The sequence below is a fragment of the Sciurus vulgaris genome (assembly GCF_902686455.1).
Source record: "Sciurus vulgaris genome assembly, chromosome: 10".
Classification (NCBI taxonomy): Eukaryota; Metazoa; Chordata; class Mammalia; order Rodentia; family Sciuridae; genus Sciurus; species Sciurus vulgaris.
In genome coordinates, this window is record NC_136470.1 from 71,332,752 (window position 1) to 71,353,980 (window position 21,229).

The 21,229-nt window shown below is 34.2% G+C and overlaps 1 protein-coding gene across 13 annotated transcripts in view; it reads left to right on the top strand.

Annotated features, from left to right (window-relative positions):
- Window positions 1-21,229, top strand: part of STXBP5L (syntaxin binding protein 5L) — a 452,269-nt gene that overhangs the window by 291,319 nt on the left and 139,721 nt on the right. For all 13 annotated transcript variants that reach the window (XM_079155274.1, XM_079155277.1, XM_079155276.1 and 10 more), the window contains 4 exons: window positions 6,422-6,576; window positions 11,374-11,446; window positions 15,235-15,382; window positions 16,300-16,367. In XM_079155274.1, the coding sequence (XP_079011400.1) occupies window positions 6,422-6,576; window positions 11,374-11,446; window positions 15,235-15,382; window positions 16,300-16,367 (444 nt within the window). The remainder of the gene's footprint in view (window positions 1-6,421; window positions 6,577-11,373; window positions 11,447-15,234; window positions 15,383-16,299; window positions 16,368-21,229) is intronic.

The window sequence follows — 21,229 nt, forward strand, 5'->3', positions numbered from 1 at the left end:
TTGTTGTCATATAATTTTTCAAAATATTCCCTAGTGATCCAGTTAATTTCACTGGTATCAGTTGTATTTTCTTCTTTTTCACCAGTAATTTTACTTGTTTGGGTCTTCTCTTTTGGTTAGTTTAGGTGAGGGTGTTTAAATTTTGCTTATGTTTTAAAGAATCAGTTTTTTTGTTTCATTGATCATTTGTATTGTTCTTTTAGTCTTTGTTTCATTTATTTCTGCCCTGATCTTTATTATTTCTTTCCTTTTACTGGTTTGGGGTTTAATATGTTCTTGTTTTTCTATGACCTTGAGCTGTATCATTAGGTTATTTACTTGAACTCTTTTTTTTTTTTTTTTTTTAATGTAGGAATTCATATGTGTAAACTTCCCTTAGTGCTGCTTATACTGTATCCCACAGGATCTGGTATGTTGTGTTTCTATTTTCTTTTGATTCTGTGAATTTTTAAATTTCTCCCTGATTTCTTCAGTGAACCACTGTTTCCTCAGTGTGTTGTTAAATCTCCAAGTGTTTATATAATTTCTGTGGTTTCTGTAAATGTTGTTTTCTAGTTTCATTCCATCATCATGATCTGATTAGATACAAGAAATTATGTCATTATTTTGACTATGTTAAGATTTCATTTATGGCCTAATAGATGATCTACATAGGGAAAAGTTCTATGTGCTCATGAGAAATATACGTATTTTGTGTATATTTGATAGAAAATTCTGTTTGATGGAACATTCTGTTATTGATCTGCAGTGTAATTATACTATGATGATTCTTTGCTGACTTTTTTTCCTGTATACTTTGGCTATTGGTGAAGGTCAGGTATTGAAATCACCCAGTGTTATTGTATGGGGACCTATCTGTCCTTTGTTGTCCAGTAGGGTTTGTTTTATAACATTGGGTATTCCAATGTTCAGTATATTTGTATTTATAATTATTGTGTCTTTTTGATGAAGTTTTCCCTTTATCAATATGTAGTGATCTTTGTCTCCATCTAATTTTGGCTTAGGTCTGTTTTGTCTGACTATAGCTACTCCTGCTTGCTTTCAGATTCTGTTTACTAGGAATATCATTTTCATCCTTTTACTTTTACTATATGTATCTTTGCCCATGAGGTGAGTTTCTTGCAGGCAGCATATCATTCAGTATTTTTTAATCCAATCATCTCATCTACTACTTTTAATGGAAATTTAAGACCTTTTACATTCAGGATTATTATTAAAAGATATGTACTTATTCCTATATTTTGTTATTTTTCTTCAAAATATTCTGTGTTCATTTCTTCCTCTCTTATTCATCTTAGAGGTTTGATGGTTTCTGATGTTTAATTCTCTCCTGATTCTCATTTGCTATGTCCTCTTCTAGTGAGACTTTTCTTTCCTATGCTGTCATGATTGTCTTTATTTTTCTTCCTCTTTTGGGTTATAGTATTTAAGAATTAAGCTTATTAGGTATTCATGAATCCCCTTAGTTTATGCTTATCATGGAAGGTATTCATTTCTCTTTGATTCTGAAGGATATCTTTGCCAGGAATAGTTATCTTGGTTGGCAGTTACTTTTTTTCAGAACTTGAAATATAGCTGTACTCTCCTGGTCTTTAGAATTTTTTTCTCAGAAATCTGCTGCTATTCTGATGGGTTTGTTTTTCATTGTGACTTGGTGCTTCTGTCTTGAAGATTTTAATATTCTTTCTTTGTTCTGTACTTTTGGGAGTTTAACTATAATGCAGTATGGACAGTTTGTATCTATTTATAGTTCTAACTGCTTTCTGTACCTGGATGTCAATGATTTTTTCCAAAATTTTTCTATTGTCTAATCAGAATAGGTTTTCTATTTCTTATGTCTCTAGTTTGTCTCCTTTGTCTAGTCCAACTATGCATACATTTAGTGTTGTAATGATGTCCCAAACATCTTTTATGTGCTCTTTATTTTTTCTCATTTTTTCATTACTGTCTGTGCTCATTTCTCAGTCATGTCCTCAAGCCTAATATTCTTTCTCTTGATCTAGTCACTTGATAATGCTTTCAACTGTTTTTAATCTGAGTTATTGAATTTTTTATTTCCAGGGTTTCTGCTTAGTTCTTTTTGAAAATCTTTATAGACTTGTTCATTCATATCCCACATTATTGTCATTCTTAATTTATTTAATGTTTATTTGTATGTTCTTAGAATTTGTTTTAAAAAATCATTAAAAAATTCTTTATCTAGCATTCCATCTACTTTGATGTCTTTGAGATTAGTTATTAGAAAGTTGTGAATATTAGGTGGTGTCATGTTGCCTTATTTTTCATATTTCTTTTGTTTCTGTATCAAGATTTGCTCCTTTGTTGGAACTTGTATCTTGTCTACTTTTATGTGAGAGTTTCTTAGTGAGCAGATTTCTCTTACTGATTTTGAATATTGGTGCACTGTGTAGTGTTTAGTTTAATTCCAATGGTAATCCATACTGTAGTTTCCCCATAGCTTCTTTGTCTGTGATTAGTATGTTTTGACATAGTTTATACCATGTTAGAGCCTAGAGGACCCTCATTCTCTTAGGCCTCACAAGAAAAATTTCCTGTGGTTGTTCCAGTGGGTGTGGTGTAGATAGCAGCATATGTCGGATTTACCCTTTGTGGTTACTAGTACAGTGGGAATGGAAACCCCTTTCAGTTGTTTTGGTGGTTTTTTCAGGCTCTGTTGATATTGACTGTTACTTCAAAGTGATTATATTGATGGACCTCGAGCTAGAGGTTGATAACAGCTCTTTTTGAAAGAGACCAGGTTTATAGCTTTGGGGCTCACCTCCAGTCCCGTGAGCAATGTGAGATCTGATAGGGTCAAGGGATGACTGATGCTGAGGTCCCTGATATCACACATCACAGGTGTAGTACCTACCACAGTTGTATTATTTCTCTCTGCTGTTGCTACGGGGGTTGTCCAGAAGTGGGATTTTAAATATTTGCCAAAGTTCACGTAGGACTGTGTTGGCTGGAGTGAGGGATAGTTGTCCCAGCTGTCTGGGAGTGCTGCTTGGCAGCAGAACACCCATCTATTACACTTGTCATGACAGGCTTTATCCATAGCATTACAAAGAAAAAAGAGGAAAAAAACATCAGGCAAAGAAATAAAGTGAAAATCAACTAGGACCAGTATCAACACTAAAACAATAAGCAATTGAAAAGAAAGAGGAAAATAACATGGAATAAAATAAAAAGTTAAAAATCAAATTAAAGGGAAAAAAACAGTGGCAAAGTTAAAAAATGACAAAAGAGGAAAAAAGAGTAAAGAAACAAAAGAAAGAACAAAAGAGACTGAAAAATCAAAACAGCAAGAACAACAAAGCATTAATAAAAAATAAAAATTTCCTCTCTGCCAGTGTGCTTGAATGAGTGACCAGAATAGAATCTCACAGCCTATGTTGATGAGAGTTTATCTCTGTGTCATCTTAGGACATGTACCCCTTGGACACAGCAGAGGCTGAGAGTCATTCACCATCAACACCTCATACCTTCTTTCCTTTGCAAAAACAAAGGAAATTCGTGCTAGTCATCTGAATGATATGTAGCTGGTATATCTCTCAGCTACCTTGCATGTTTTTGAATGAGCTAGGATAGAATTTAGAGTAACTTAGAAACAAATTTTCTCAGGCATTATTTCGCTTATGCACTCTGAAAGCAGGGTAGATGCAGATGCTGCAGCATTTCAGAATGGAGAACTCCCTAGAGCTTATCTCTGGGAGCTTGCATTCAGAGGGCAGAAATAATACCAGTTTCCTGGCATTTCCCTATCTCCCAAGGGCGGAGAGAGGCTGTGAAGTCTCAAAGATCTGTTTTGGGTGCATGCCTTGCTATGATTGCCAACCAGGGGTCTAGTTCCTGCATACTATCACATTCAACTGCTCACTCCACAGACCCTGATAGTTGGCCTAGTACTTTCTGTTCTCCTACATGATCATTCCCAAGTCCATTTTAAGATGGTTATCAGTTGGAGCACTGTGTACACCCATGTGATTACTGGGTGCCTCTAATTTGCCACCTTGGGATTCTTCTCTTCTGAAATCAGTAATCATTATTTAAACTTGTGTCTTCATGTTCAATATTATTTACATCACTTGTTGTATAGTGTTATACTTCAAGGGTTACACTGAGGTAAAGGAGATTATTAACTATTCTCAACGCCTTGTAGTTTTGTTTTTTCTTTTTCATGTGTGTATTTGTTTCTAAAATTATTTTCTCCTTCAGGATTGAACTATGAGGACTTCTTGTAATTTTGAACTTGTTATTACTAGTACTTGGTCTTTTATTTTCTATAGACTAAGAATCTTGAAAGCCAAACTTGTAAAATGATGTTCATGGGAAGACCTGACAGTTGTCCATGACAAAATAGATGATCCAGGGACTCTATGACATTTATTTTGTTGCTCAGAGGCCCTTTTAAAAATGTCTTTCTATGAAGTATTTAATAATACTCATTTTAATTCAATTAAAATAACATTTATTAAGTCATTAGTATACTCCATGCACTGTGTACTTTATTTTGTTGTGCTAAAATGAAATTACTGACTGCTTTTGAATTTGTTATGTTCTTGTAGCAGAGGCAAGGCCATAAACTAGTATTTCTTTTAAAATAACATGTAAGGTAATTTATAGAAAATGCTCTGGGAGCTCAGTAAAAGGGCACCTAACGTCAAAGCCTTGAGGATAGTGGGGAGGAGAACTATGAGGGAAATTCTTCTTGGGAAGAAGATGTCAGCGATAGGACTTAAAGGATGACAGTTGGATTCCAGATAAAAGGAGAAAGGGATGCAAGTGAAGAGAAGGCACTTTGGGTTCCATAAATTAAAATAAAAGCAGTATAAAACACTGATTAAAATCTGGCTTTTGGAGTAAGACATCTGTGTGGCCTTGAAAATTTGATTAACTCTTAAAACTTTTATCCTCACAGCAGCACTTACTTCACCATGATGCTCATGAGGATTACATGAAATAAGGCATAAGGCATATAATATCCTAAGTTTGTTAAGGTTACATGGTGGGCTCTTCATAAATAGAAATTACTATTGTTTGTTGTCATTATTAGAGTCATTGTATTCACATTGTTTGAATTATTGCCGTACTCTTAATGGTTTGTTCTAGTTATTGGTAATCGAACCATAGGAAGAACTAATTCTTCAGACTTGTAATATAATAATGTTATTGATCATAATTACTAATGTCCCACTCGCTTGACTATATTAGGAAATTGTGTCTACTTTTCATAATTATTACTTTATTATAAAATTATCTCTGTGGAGTACATGGTGCATGCCTGTAATCCCAGCAGCTTGGGAGGCTGAAGCAGGAGGATTAGAGGTTCAAGGCCAAGCTCAGCAACTTAGCGAGGCCCTAAGCAACTTATTGAGACTCTGTTTTAAAATAAAAATAAAAATAAAAAGAACTGGGGATGTGACTCTGGTTAAGCACCCCTGAATTCAATCATCTCTGGTACCATCTCTTTTATTATTTTATAGCCAGCCTACAGTTACCAAATGTTTGGTACGGTGCACCATACAAAATGGAAAAAAGAAGGAAAAATCTCATAATTTCTGGTTTAATAGATAGGATGGAAGTGAATTACTTAGGGAAGTATATTCTCAAAGAATTTGATACATTAGGAGTCTCCAGTTCTTTTCATAAATTTATTTGGAGAAGAATATTTTCAATTTGGTATTTATATTTTGAAAATATCAGTCAATATATTTTTCTTCTGATATATGTACTAAAGCTATATAGGTATTGATTTGAGAAAAGAAAAGTGAAAAATTCTGAGGTAATTTCATAATCTTCAGACAGCTATAATAGTTAACAATCATCTCAACACCACTCTGTTATCTAATTGTATCTTGAAAACTAATAGAATAAAAGATTTGTCTGAAGTTACTTGAGTAAGATAAATATAGCTGGCTGGCCATATGTAAAGTTGAGAACAAATCATAATTATCTTTGGTAAACTATGTTTTCCTTAAGCAATATCTTTTTCCGTCTTTTTATTGTAAGCTTTTCTCCATAGAGACTCCATTATCCAGAATTTTCTTGTCACCCATTACCATCCTGAGCTTTTCATTATCACATTTCATTATGTATTAGTTTGTCTTGTTTTATCCCTTAGGGATCCAGATACCAACTAATTTACTGGATAGTCTAATAAAAACTAATATTCTAACAGTAGTTACAAAGAGTTTGGGAACCAAAAAGTGTTCCTTTGATAGTCAGTGAGCACTTCACTTATCTCCACCCTCACTGGCTTTCCCCAACACCTTTAGGCTTAACCATTAGTTATTTTAGTGGTTAGAATATATATCCAGAAAAGGGAAAATGTGAGCCTATTCTTTAAAAGCTCAGTCCTTTGACTTTGTGTTATCTTAAAGGACTTCTCAGTCTCATTAACTTTTTTCCCTTAATATAGTGAACCATTCATAATATTCTCTGGTGGGCTGTCCTATGACAAAGCTTGCAGAAGACCAAGTTTAACCATCATGCATGGAAAAGCAATTACAGTACTTGAAATGGATCATCCTATTGTTGAATTTCTAACTTTATGTGAAACACCATATCCAAATGGTAAGTAACTAAAATGAAACTATTAATGTTAAAAAAATCATTTTTGAATTGAAGTTGCTAACAAAATTAAGGTTAAATATTTTCAGTTTTGGCAGCAGACATCCACTGTGGTACACTGTGAGCTACAGGTGCTGGAGCAGGTTCTGCAATTGTACCTACTTGACAAACTGGAAGTAAGACAGATGTAGTGCAGCAGTGCTGGCGTTTCAGGTTCTAATATCAGGTAAGTGCTTTAAACTTTGATAAGGATGGTGGAAGCTGAGCTGGGAGGGTCCGATAGGGGTCCAGGGTGAAATCACTTGGGGAAACTGAGGTCTCCTAATAGTCTCTCCTAGACCAGCTCCACCCATCCCATCCCAAAGTCAATCAAAGTTAAAGCACTTACCCGATATCAGTGATCTGTAACTATGGTGGTGCTGCATCTGTTTCACATCTGGCTTTGCTTCAGATGCAACTGCAGCACATATGATTACTATAGGATTGCTGATGTGTGGTTAGTGATTTATTCAGTTTTAAGAGTGATTAGTCAGATGACCTTCAGAAGGAGAGATATATGTATATTTTTATCAACCTGAGTATAAATAAAGAATTTTGGAAACTTAAAAACTATTCTAAACCCATGAAAACTGTATAATGAAATCTAATAGTGATAAAATATTTTAATTTATCTAAAAATGAGCAAGATGAAAACAAAAAGGAAATATGAACTTATTATTGAAAGAACATAATATGTGTATACATTACTACATTTTCAAGAGGGAACATATAAGTATGGGGAAAGAGCACTGAACTTGAGGACAGAATATTTGGGTTTATGGTTTAGGTAAGCTACTTACTAATTATGTGATATTGAGCAAGCCATTTTACATTTCACTTATCATTTATAGAAAGAGAATAATAACTTTATCCCCATTTGGAAGGTCAAATGAATATACATTTTAAGTTATGAAGATATATATGTTGTTTTTCATTATTAAATGTGTTAATTTCTTTTAAATAATTTCATATTTAAAAGATGGAATAAATAACAAGGTAGCAGTTTATGTCCAAAATTACTAGGAACAAATTACCTATGTTAATTAATTAACAAATACTTACTGAATCTTTCTATGGACTCACTACTACAAATACTTGTTGGACAAACATAAAATATAAACTTGATCTCTGATGTCAAGTTGCATAAAATCTAATGAATGACACAATTATGACTTGCTGAATTGAAGTAATGTAAGACCTTAGTTGCTGAGTTGTATGATTCATTAATAATGTGTGAGTGAATAGGCTGGATAAATAGTTTATAACTGAAGTATTCATGAAAGAATAGGATTTATGACCTTACAAAGGATATTGAGTAATCATTTTAGAAATCGTGAAGTTTGCTAGTGTGAGAACAGTTTAGAAAAAACTTGAAAGTGTTTCAGAGATTTTTGGAAATAGGAAACTATGAGGAATTTTGAAGAAATACTAAAATGAAAGAAAGCATTAATTTTAGTAAGATTTACTCAAAAAGAGTATGTAGGTTTGAAGAGACACACTAAAATCTTCAATTCCAGATTCCAACTAAGAGACTTTGTAATAATAATGTATGTTTAAAATGCTACCTAGGGAATTCAATATGGAAAATCCTCTGAATTTTGTGAACAACTGAATTAGGGACTGACTTGAAAAATGAGCCAGTGATAACCACATGTTTTAAGATTAGTGGTTTCATGCATGGTAATAGTTTTTGAAAAGAGAGAAAGACTGAGTCAGTGTAGTGGTTTAGAGGACAGAAAAGTCTTCTTCAATCATCCGAATCTAAATGTTCTTTGGATTTGAATAACAAAGAAATATAGGAAGAAAAGGCAAAAAGAGTAAAGGACAAAAAACTGAAGTTAGGAAAATACTTTCTGTTAATAGCTTGAGGAAGATGTGCCAATAATAGAAATTGAGACTGTGTGGTTGCAAAATCAAACATTACATTTCTGGACAGTAGTAGAGAAGTTAGGGTAAGTTCTAATGATATGTAATAAAATATAAATGTACTGTAACCATGCCTGTCACATCTAAGCCACATGTATAAATCCTTGCTTTTCAGAAAATTGGTAATAAGTATTGAACCTTTCATTTGCCAGGGGTTAGAAATAGTTTAATTTTACCAGTGAATTATAAATATATCTTATTAACTTTTAAAATGTGTTTTAAAATATTAAAATAATGAATATATCAAAATGGCAGTAAAGAAAAACTATGATACACAGCAATATAAATGAAAGATTTCTCACTGCCCTTCCAGAGACAACTGATGTTAATAATTTTTGGCTTATTCTCCCCAAAATAATCTATGTATTTATGTGCTCATTTAATTACATTTGTACAAATGCCAACATACTCTATGCACTGTTCTGTAGCATAATTTTTCACTTAAAACTTTTAATTATTTCATACGAGGAAATTCAGAATTTCAGTCTTTTTGTAGCTGCATAATGACAAATATCATGCATAGGTTAAACAAAGTTATTAACATTTTCACTATGTTGAGGGCTAGGGTTAAAGTCAGAAATAAACCAATCCAATAAAGGAAGTAATACAGTTGTAAGCTAGCACTTACTTTTTGCCAGGATTTCCAATAAACATCTTCATATACATATAATCTTCAGTTATTATTGTGCCATTTCCTGTGTAAAGGAATTGAGGGTCAAAGCAATTAACTAATTTGCCCAAGATCAAACTCTTAGTAAATAGTACTTACAGAATTGAACCCAACTTCTGACTCATATTTTTTTGTTCATTACTCATTATAGCACACAAGTTACTTCTATAATGTTGAGACCTCTGCTGCCATTTTTTTATTTATAAAGAAACCACAGTAAACTGAAACAAATGTAATTATCTAAAATTATAATTTATTTATGACTTCAATTCATACATACCAACATGTCAGCTATTCTATTTTTATAGCCTTTACTTTGTGACCAGAAAAGAAAGAATGCAAAGAGATAATAACTAGTCATGTGGAACCCTGCTATTCTTCAAACTGAAAAGCAAAACATATTGAAATAATGTTGAAAAACTTAAACTCTGTAGACAAGGGAAAAGAAAGTTTCCATTTGAGAACAGTTTGAGTAACAGTATACAGACTACATTCTGTCACATAGATATATACCCAAGTACCAAGCACCAATAAGTGCCAGCTCTTTTTTGGGATTTTGTTGTGTTTGTTTTTTAGTTTTCTCTCATATCCATGTCAGTTTAAACATAAACCTGAATGGGTTCTGTAGCTGCTCGATCTGGAGGGACTGTGAAGATTGTATATTCCAGTATTAAATTTCCCACCCAAGACTTGAATCCTTTGAACAAAACTCCTTTCAAGTGATTATGAATTTCGGATTTAATAATTCTCAAACTAGCAGTAAAAACTGTTAATATGATGAAAATGAGGTGAAATTTGGAGTCAGAAGACCAGTGTTAAAGTTTTAGCTTGATCATTTACTGCTTGCCTAACTTTGTTGTTAAGCTCTTAACTTCTTTGAATCTATTTTCAGCATAAAATGGAAAAATAATAATACCTGTTCTAACTATTGAGACTCAAATATCATGAGCATAAAATTTGTTTATAAATACCTCTTCCTTAAATTGAGAATAACTCTTGTGCAATAACTTTCCTTTAGTTCTTTATTATAAATGGAAAGCAATGTCTTCCTTGACTCTTAACTAAATTAGTACCCCTCTTCCTCTGAATGTAAGTCATTGTTATGCCCTTGTTATTTTTTTTTTCATAGCACACGTAATTTCCAGAATTTTTCTTATTTCTTTACTTGTTAATGGTTGGAAAACATCTCTAGACTGTAAAATACATGAGGAAAAGTACCTTGTCAGTCATTCTCCTTTGTTCTTAAAACAGTTTCTGGAACATAATGGAAGAAGCAAGAAAGGGAAAAGGAAAGCAACAAGGGAGGGAAGGTTAGGTTTAGAAACTTAAAAATCTTAGACTATCATACTCTCTGCTTTTTCTATGTATGTATTCGTAGGCACATCATAGGCCATCTAAAACTTTTTAGTATTAAAATAGTCCATACATCAAAATACCAGAAAAGAAAGCCTATAGTATACAGCAAAACATAATGAAAAGTTTCTTACTGCCCTTCCAGAGGCAACTGATGTTACCAGTTTACTTATTCTCCCCCAAATAATCTATGCATATGTGTACTAGTTTAATTACAGATTATCTCTTCTTTTGTACAAATGACAGCAAACTGTATGTGCCGTCCTACATCATACTTTAACCCAGTCTTCCTGACCCTAAATTCCATTTCGTTTTCATATTAGCAACATTAGTGTTAAATCACCTTAAAAGTAAACTTTAGCACAAGTAGTATTACTTTCATAGGGAGGTAAATATGTATCATATCTCATGGAAACAGAGTTAGTGCTTCCTCAGCACTTCTATTGTCAAGCATGATATCAGATCTAAAATACTGAGGTTATGAAGAATAGTGTAATTACTTGTAAATGAAAGTGATATCCTCATCTCCTCATGTAACTCATTACTACCCCTACTCCATAATTATTTAATGTATTTAACTCCATAATACGAAGCTTCTCATTTTTTCTTGTTCTCCAAAGTAATGTTAACATTTAATTTGAGAAAAACAACATACTTTTTAAAAGTGCTCTGCTATTTTGGCTCTTATTTTGATCTTCTCAAATCATTTAAATAATAATAATCATTTATATAAGAGATAAAGAAAATGGAATTTTGGTAATTTTTATAAATGCTATCTGAAAACTTTTAAATTTTTTTATTTTTACTTGTAGAATTTCAAGAACCCTATGCTGTCGTAGTACTTCTGGAGAAAGATCTCATTGTAGTTGATCTGACACAAAGCAAGTAAGTTATTTACATATAGATTAATACCAACTATTTAAAAATTCTCTTCATTACAATTAAATTGAAGAACAACATTTTAGGTAATTGACTTTTTAGTATTCTTTAGATCGTTTTCCTCATGTGAAAATTGTTTTGCCAAAATTACAGAAATATGATTTGGTTAAATGATCAAAACTAAACCAGAAGAAAACTGAGGAAATTGCCAGACATTCTTAAGGAAGCTGATTTTGGGACAGAAACATTTGAAGACTCAGTACATAAAATGGATCACATTTCTGCCATCTCATTAAGCAAAAGCAGTCGTTATAAAAACTTGCAATTGTTATAAAAAATGTTAACAGGCAGGTGTTAGTCTGTTGACTGGAGGAAAACTGAATAAAGAAATATGACATGTGATAACCAGGATCTTGGGGATATAGAGGATTGGGGTCTTCTTTTACTTTTCTATTCTTTTACATGATGTTGTAGGTAATTGAAACAAACATAGGATATTTCTGTTACAGTGGTGCTCCCAGCTCCTTTTTGACAGTGGACTTGAAATTGATGAACATTGTCCTTAGGCTATACATTTTCATTATAAATGGTGATAAGCATGAAACTAATTTATCTCAATGTATATTTCTAGACCCACTGATTTTTAATCCCTTTTATCTGCAGCAGACTTTTGAATATTCTTTCTCGTTTACCTAGGACAATCTTCTTTTTTCTCCTAGTGTTTTAGGAATCTCAATTTATATACTACTTCCTCATTAAAAAGAAATCTTGGTCAAATATCCTCTTATTCCATAGCCCCCATATTCCTTATTTCATATTGACACAGATACAATTTTCCCTTTGTTGTTTAAATATTATCTCCCTACTAAACTGTAGGCCCCATGAAAGAGAGGTTGTATGCTCACATGGAATTAGGTTCTCAATAATTTTTTAAAATAAATTAGTTTGAATTTTCTATTCAACAGAGCTTATAAATATAAGAGCCAATTTTTTATGCTAATTTGAATGAGATGTAGGATTTTGATTCTAAGATCATCATAACTATAAAGTCTGGCAGTCCTACATATGAACATTAAACTTGATTAGTTTTATGTACATGTAAGGATTTATGTTTTTTCATCTAACAAGTTCTTTTTTAAAAGTTTTATTAAAATATATTCTCCTAATCTCCTTGGTGCTCAGTTCTTTGTGTTTCATATTTGTTGGTTCTTTATACCTTGTCTAGTATCCTCCAAGACCCACTATACCACTATACTTACCTTTTTTTTTTTTTTTGGTACCAGGAATTGAACCTAGAGGTACTTAACCACTGAGGCACTTCCCCAGCCTTTTAAGTAATGTTTTATTTAGAGACAGAGTCTGCTGTGTTGCTTAGGGCTTTGCTAAATTGCTGAGGCTGACTTTGAACTTGTGATCCTCCTGCTATAGCCTCCCAAGCCACTGGGATTACAGGCATGTGCCACCATGCCTGGCTATACTTATCTTTAATATTCTGCTTCTTCATTCTATTCATTAAAATTTTTTCATTGTGGCAAGATATTTGTAACATGAAAGTTGCTATACATGTGTTATGATTCTCATTTCTTTATATGAATTTACATTTTGTTTACAAGTTTCATCTAACATTTTACTTTTTAGCACCATTTTTTCTTTCTTTTTTTATTAAATTTAAAAATGTTTTATTAGCGCATTACATAATATTGGGGTTCAATTTGATGTAGTCATGCATGCACGGAATATAATTTGCTCCATTTCAGTCCCTAGAACTTCTCCTTTCCTCCTCCCCCTTCTTTACCCTACTGGTCTTCTTCCTTTTATAGTTTTTTCAAAATTATTGCTTTGTAGATATGTATAAAGATGAAATCCACTGTGGTATGTTCACATATGTACATAGCATAATTTAGTCAGTTTCATTTTATCCTTCCTTCCTTTTCCTATCCCTCCTCCCTCTCCATCAGTTCCCTTCTTTTCCACTGATATCCCTTCCACTTTCATGGGATTCACACATATTTTTTTTTCTTATTTTGGTCTCACTTCCACATATGTGTGAAAGCATTCAACTCTTGATTTTCTGTTTCTGGCTTATACCACTTAGCATGATGTCCTCTAGTTTCATCCATTTGACAGAAAATAGCATAATTTTATTATTCTTTATTGCTCTGTGTGTGTGTGTGTGTGTGTGTGTGTGTGTGTGTGTATACATATCACATTTTCTTTATCCATTCATCTATTGACAGGCAATTAAGCTGGTTCCGTAACTTGGCTTTCTTAAATGAAGCTGCCATAAACATTGATGAACCTGTGTTTAGTTCTTTCAGATGAATGCTGAGGAATAGGATAGCTGGGTCATATTAGGGGGTCAGTTCTTAAGTATTTGATTCATTTTGAGTAGACTTTTGCTTTTTCAGCACCATGTGACTTATGCAGCATTCCCATTTCATTCACTGTTACATGAAATTAAACATGTCCAAACTCTATATGTTTTCTTTCCCTTCAAGTGGATATGTTGAGTGTTGAAACAAGTTGTAACTTTGGAATCCTTTTCAGATCTCTTTCTTAGCATTTAATTTTCAACATGAAAGAGAAAATTAGGGTGTACAAATTCTTTTTTCTTATTTTCATATCTTTATTTTCTTTTCCACAGCATTGTTTTCACTTTTGCATCTAAAAAGCTATAGTAAATTTTTGTTTCTCAGTTCAGTACCTTGCCAGGAAACTATTATTGTTACCTCTTGTTATTATCAAATTGTAAGGTGTAATTCTTCAATCTCAGAAATATGAATAATTTATGATTTGAAACAGAATTTTAATCTACCTAGTTTAGCCTACTTGTCCTTTATTGTGTCTAACTCCTTTCTACTTTATTTTGTATATACTACTTTATTTATCTGGAATAGCATACCTTTGCAGCTTTTCAGAGTGGTAGAAAGAAAATTCCTGTCAACATACTCCCTATCACACATACAAACACATATCCATACACTTACTATATTCTTTGATGATTGGACTAAATTCCTAATTAAGTTACTAATAATATCATGAGAAAATTATTTTTAACATTCACCTCCCCCCAATAATATTAAATCAGAAGTCGTGTGATGACAGACTTTGAACAGAGGTAGCATAGACTACTACTCATTTCATGTTGTACAGTGCCTGCCTGGTACATGAGATGTTCTGAATACATTATGGCTACAAACTTTTTTTTTTATTCTGTATTCATGCCCTTTTAAAAATTACAGTAGGCTTGAGGACATTTATTGCATCCATAAGTCTTCATTCCAGTTCTGTTACTTGGGAAATGATCTTTAAAACATTCACAGATACACAAACACCTACCACTATGCACATCATTTAATTATTCCTTCAAAAAATTAAAAATTTGCCTCTTTATAACTTCCCTTTAGAAAATATAAAAAATTACTGATATTTCAATATTTAAGAGTATTTTATGTAATTATTTATATGAAGTGTCCATTCATTGTGATTTTTAATAAGTTGAACTTTTTGCATATATTCTGTTTAATTGTTGTATTTGTATTATCAAAGATATGGCACTGTGGAATATTGGCTTCTGGGAAGAAAATGAATTTGAGTAATTTTCTACTAGTATTAATATTGCATTTTATAGATGACTTTAAAAAGGCATTCTATTTATGTAATTATTGTTTTATAATATGAGAAACCAAGGGAAAATTTTAATTAATCTTTAGATTTAGAGCTTGCTTTATGAAAATTATTTTGTAGTTTTTATCTTTGCAAAATGACACTAATATATTTTCTTTATCTGTTAGTTTTCCTATCTTTGAAAATCCATATCCCATGGACATTCATGAATCACCAGTTACATGCACAGCATATTTTGCTGATTGTCCTCCAGACTTGATTTTAGTACTGTATTCTATAGGAGTCAAGCATAAAAAACAAGGCTACAGTAATAAGGTAAAAATAGAAATTATAAACAATTTCTTATATTCATATCATTTCAACATACTTTTTCCTATTATATTATTTTCTGACTTACTTTCCATACAAGAAGACTTAAACTAAAATCTTTTGAAATCAGAAACTAGCATCTGTCAGTGATATAATTTCTGAAGTCCAAATTTTCTGAATTTTACATAGTTTGAAGTCTACATGAATAGAAATTTCTTATAGACTATATAATTACATATAAAGGTATATTAATTTATAACCATATTAATATATTGACATATTCATATATTAATTAACATGTTCGTATATATTAATATATTTATTAACATTTAACATTAAAATCAAAATATTTAACCTTAATTATTTTAGATGGATTATGTTTTTAGAAATTTGTGTCATCTCTTCCTAATCATTTATTAAGTAATCACTGATAAAGATAATTATTTAGTCATTTGTTAGTAGCATTCTAAAAGTCCTTTTGATATATTTTCTACAAGATGCAAATATTTTCAGTTGTCACAGACTATCTATTATGCTTTCTGTTATTTGCCCAGGTCTGTTGGGATGGACAACTCCAAGAGGCACTACTTATATAGTATTCTGTTGAAATGCACCACAAAACATTGGTGGCATATAGACTATATGGCTCATGTAGCAACATTGTATTTGTACAATTAAAAATACTTCTTTGATTTGTTTATATGAACGGTGATATTGACTAAAATATATTTTTAAAGGAAATAGAATTGTGCATTTAGAGAGGTGTTTGTTCAATGAAATAATTAAAGGTAACTTCACATCTCGTCCTTTAATATTTTATAGCAATTTAATGTTAAGCCTTTAAAAATATTTTCATTGTAAGTTTCTAAGACATTAAAACTAAAATATAAAATTTATGTGTTCTTCCTGGACAATTTATTTAGGAGTGGCCAATCAGTGGAGGAGCTTGGAACCTTGGAGCACAAACATATCCAGAAATTATTGTTACTGGGTAAGTAAAATGTTATATGAGTTGTGAGTTTATTAACAAAAAGATATTTTCTGAGTCTTGACCCATTTGAGTAATTGTGCTCTATGCAGACTAATAGTTTTTTTAAAGTAAATGTGTAAGATATAGCTTCAAATGAAAAATTTTAATCATAATGGAAGAGAGAATCAAACTACTAGAAACAGAATTACTACAAAAAAAAAAAAAAAAAAAAACCTAAGTATAGATTATACCAGCAAAAGAAAGTCAAAAGGGTGAATATCATGAGAGATCAGTCAGGGAAGATTTCCTCGGGGAACCATAGAATATTTACATTTAAAAGGTCCTTACCCACATTTCTTAATTCCTGTTAAGTCCAGGAATCACTGCTTTATATTCCCTATCAAATAGTTCTTAAAGTATGTTTCAACTTTTACGCGATGTTGGTAGGATTGTAAATTAGTATAGCCAGTATGGTAATAAGTATAATGGTTTCTCAAAAGACTAGGAATAGAATCACCCTATGACCTAGCTATACCACTTCTCAGTCTTTATCCTAAAGAATTAAAATCACATGATACATGCATACCCAAGTTTGTAGCAGCAAAATTCACAATAGCCAAATGATGGAACTAGCCTAGGTGTTCATTAGTGGATGAATGGAAAAAGAAAATGTGATATAGGAGGCCGCTCGGCACAGCGCTGGGACTCGGAGCAGCCACTGGGGCTCTGGCGGCTGCCCAGGGGAAGAGTGGCGAGGAGAACTGTGTGGACTCAGGACACCGGGGCCTGCCCTGAGGAGGAGGAGGAGGAGCGTGGCCACTTGGATTCGGAGAGACTGCACCAGAGCTACAGGCGGTTGCCAGAGGAGAAGCTGCGCGGCGAGCTGTTTGGAATCAGAACGATGCTTCTGAACACCGGGGCCTGCCCTGAGGACTAGGAGGAGGAAGAGGAGTGCGGCCGCTTGGATTCGGGTGACTACACCAGAGCTACAGGCGGTTGCCAGAGAAGGGGCTGCGTGGCGAGCTGTTTGGACTCTGACCACTTCTGAACCCCGGGGCCTGCCCGGAGGAGTAGGAGAAGGAGGAGGAGGAGTGCAGCGGGTCCTTTAGACTCGCAGTGACTGCATTAGCGCTCCAGGCGGCTGCTCAGAGGAGAAGGCGAGTGGTGAGTTGTTTGGTCTTAAAGTGACAGCTCCTGAACACAGGGGGGCTGCCTGGAGGAGAAGTGTGGTGGGACGCTTGGTCTTGAGTGGCCGCACCTGAGCTCCGGGCGGTGCCTAGAGGACCCGTGCAGCGGGTCACGTGGATTCAGAGCCACTCAGAGGGACTGCTCCTGAACACCCGGGGGGTTATCTGGAGAAGGAGGAGGAACGGGGAGGGTCACTTCGACTCGGAGTAATTGATTGCCCCGGGCTACGGGTGGTTGGTGGGAGGAGGAGGCACGAAGTGAGTTTCTTGGACTCCTAGTGACCGCACCGGCATACTGGGCGGCTGTCTGGAGGAAGAGGCCTGTGGCGGGTCTCTGGGACTCAGAGCGATTGTTCGGGGCCACAGGTGGCTGCTCAGAGGAGGGGCCACGCAGCCAGGCGATTAGGTGCAGAGCAGGGTCCCAGGATCTAGGAGGCTTCTGGGTGGAAGAGCCGCACAGAGACAGGCTTAGGGCGGAGCGAAGGTTCCAGGCCTGTGGGCAAATTCTCTGAGGAGGGGCAGCCTAAGGAAATTCATCTGCGAAGGGTGAGGCTCCCAGGCCCAGGAGGTAGGGCCGGGCCCCTGGAAACTTTGCAGAGGAAGGCAGCCCAGCTCAGGCAGTAGCTGTAAATTGAGGGGAACCTCTAGGAGGAAACTGACGAGCGAGACCTCCCCACTGGGTGAGTCTTCCCTGCCTGGTGAGGTTTCCCCACAAGGACGGTAAAACCAGAGACACAGGCCCAAACAGGCCTTGCCTCAGCCCACAGCCTAGGTCCCCTTTGGATGACCATTGGTCAACAAGTGGAGGCACCTCTGCCCACTAGCAGGGAATATACCCCACCTGAAGGCCACCACTCCTAGAGAGGCAGCTTCCTTGTGGAGCACCGCATTATCAACTTCCTCCAAGACTTCAGCCTTCTGAAGGCTAAGAGGGGATATATATAGAAATCTTCAGGGACATTGTAAATCAACAGAGGAAATCTGCAATATCTCAGTGGTCCACTGATACCTGAACAATATGAGAAAACAAGGAAAGAAAATGCTGCAAACAAATCTAGATATAACAATCATGACCCAATGACAGCATGGCAGAAGAAATGACAGAAAAGGAGTTCAGAATGTACATAATTAAAATGATCAGAGAAGCAAACGATGAGATGAAAGAGCAAATGCAAGCATTGAATGATCGCACCAATCGACAGTTAAAAGAGCAAATACAGGAAGCAAAAGATCATTTCAATAAAGAGTTAGAGATATTGAAAAAAAACCAAACAGAAATCCTTGACATGAAGGAAACAATAAACCAAATTAAGAACTCCATAGAAAGCATATCCAATAGGATTGAACACCTGGAAGACAGAACCTCAGACATTGAAGACAAAATATTTAACCTTGAAAACAAAGTTGAACAAACAGAGAAGATGGTAAGAAATCATGAACAGAATCTACAAGAACTATGGGATATCATGAAAAGGCCAAATTTAAGAATTATTGGGATTGAGGAAGGTCTAGAGAAACAAGCCAAAGGAATGAACAACCTATTCAATGAAATAATATCAGAAAATTTCCCAAATCTAAAGAATGAAATGGAAAATCAAGTTCAAGAGGCTTATAGGACTCCAAATACACAAAATTACAACAGACCCACACCAAGGCACATTATAATGAAAATACCTAACATACAAAATAAAGACAGAATTTTAAAGGCTGTGAGAGAAAAGAACCAAATTACATTCAGGGGGAAACCAATACGCATATCAGCAGATTTTTCAATCCAGACCCTAAAAGCTAGAAGGGCCTGGAACAACATTTTTCAAGCCCTGAAAGAAAATGGATGCCAACCAAGAATCTTATACCCAGCAGAACTTACCTTCAAATTTGACAATGAAATAAAATCCTTCCATGATAAACAAAAGCTAAAAGAATTTACAAAAAAGAAAGCCAGCATTACAGAACATTCTCAACAAAATATTCCATGAGGAAGAGATGAAAAACAAAGAAGCAAATCAGCAAAGGGAGGAATTATCCTAAAGGAATTGTCAAATAAAGGAGGAAACAAGTTGTGTCAAACAAATAAATAAACAAAATTTTAAAAATGAACCAAATGACCGGGAAACCAAATCATTTCTCTATAATAACCCTGAATGTTAATGGCCTGAATTCATCAATCAAAAGACATAGACTGGCAGACTGGATTAAAAAGAAAGATCCAACAATATGTTGCCTGCAAGAGACTCACCTCATAGAAAAAGATACCCATAGATTAAAGGTGAAAGGATGGGGAAAAACATACCATGCACATGGACTCAGCAAAAAAGCTGGAGTATCCATCCTCATTTCCGATAATGTGGACTTCAAGCCAAAGTTAGTCAGAAGGGATAAAGAAGGTCATTTCATACTGCTTAAGGGAAGCATAAATCAGCAAGATATAACAATCATAAACATCTATGCCCCAAACAGTGGCTCATCTATGTATGTCAAACAAATCCTTCTCAATTTCAGAAACCAAATAGACCACAACACAATAATACGAGGTGATTTTAACACGCCTCTCTCACCATTGGACAGATCTTCCAGACAAAAATTGAACAAAGAAACCATAGATCTCAATAACACAATCAATAATTTAGACTTAACGGACATTTATAGAATATACCATCCAACCAAGAGTGAATACACTTTCTTCTCAGCAGCACATGGATCCTTCTCTAAAATAGACCATATATTATGCCACAAAGCTAATGTTAGCAAATACAAGAAGATAGAGACACTAGCATGTATTCTATCAGATCATAATTGATTGAAGTTAGAAATAAATGAAAGAGTAAAACACAGAAACTATTCCAACATCTGGAGGTTAAACAATATGCTATTATATGATGAATGGATAACAGAAGATATTAGGAAGGAAATTAAAAAATTCTTAGAGGTAAATGAGAACAAAGAAACATCATATCAAAATCTCTGGGACACTATGAAAGCAGTACTTAGAGGGAAATTTATTTCATGGAGCGCATTTAATAAAAGAAGTAAAACTCAACAAATAAACAACCTAACACTACAGCTCAAAGCCCTAGAAAAAGAAGAACAGAACAGCACCAAAAGTAGTAGAAGACAGGAAATAGTTAAACTCAGAGCTGAAATCAATGAAATTGAAACAAAAGAAACAATACAAAAAATTGACAAAATAAATAGCTGGTTCTTCGAAAAAATAAACAAAATTGATAAACCTTTAGCCACACTAACAAAGAGAAGACGAGAGAAAACCCAAATCACTAAAATTCGGAATGAACAAGGAAATATCACAACAGACAGGATGGAAATACAAAACATAATTAGAAGCTATTTTGAAAATCTATACTCCAACAAAATAGAAAATTTCGAAGACATCAACAGGTTTCTAGAGACATATGAATTGCCTAAACTGAATGAGGAGGACATAAACAATTTAAATAGACCAATTTCAAGTACTGAAATAGAAGAAGTCATCAAAAGCCTACCAACAAAGAAAAGTCCGAGACCAGATGGGTTCTCAGCCGAGTTCTACAAAACCTTTAAAGAAGAGCTCATTCCAATACTTCTCAAAGTATTCCATAAAATAGAAGAGGAGGGAACCCTCCCAAACTCATTCTATGAAGCCAATATCACACTGATACCTAAACCAGACAGAGACTCATCAAGGAAAGAAAATTTCAG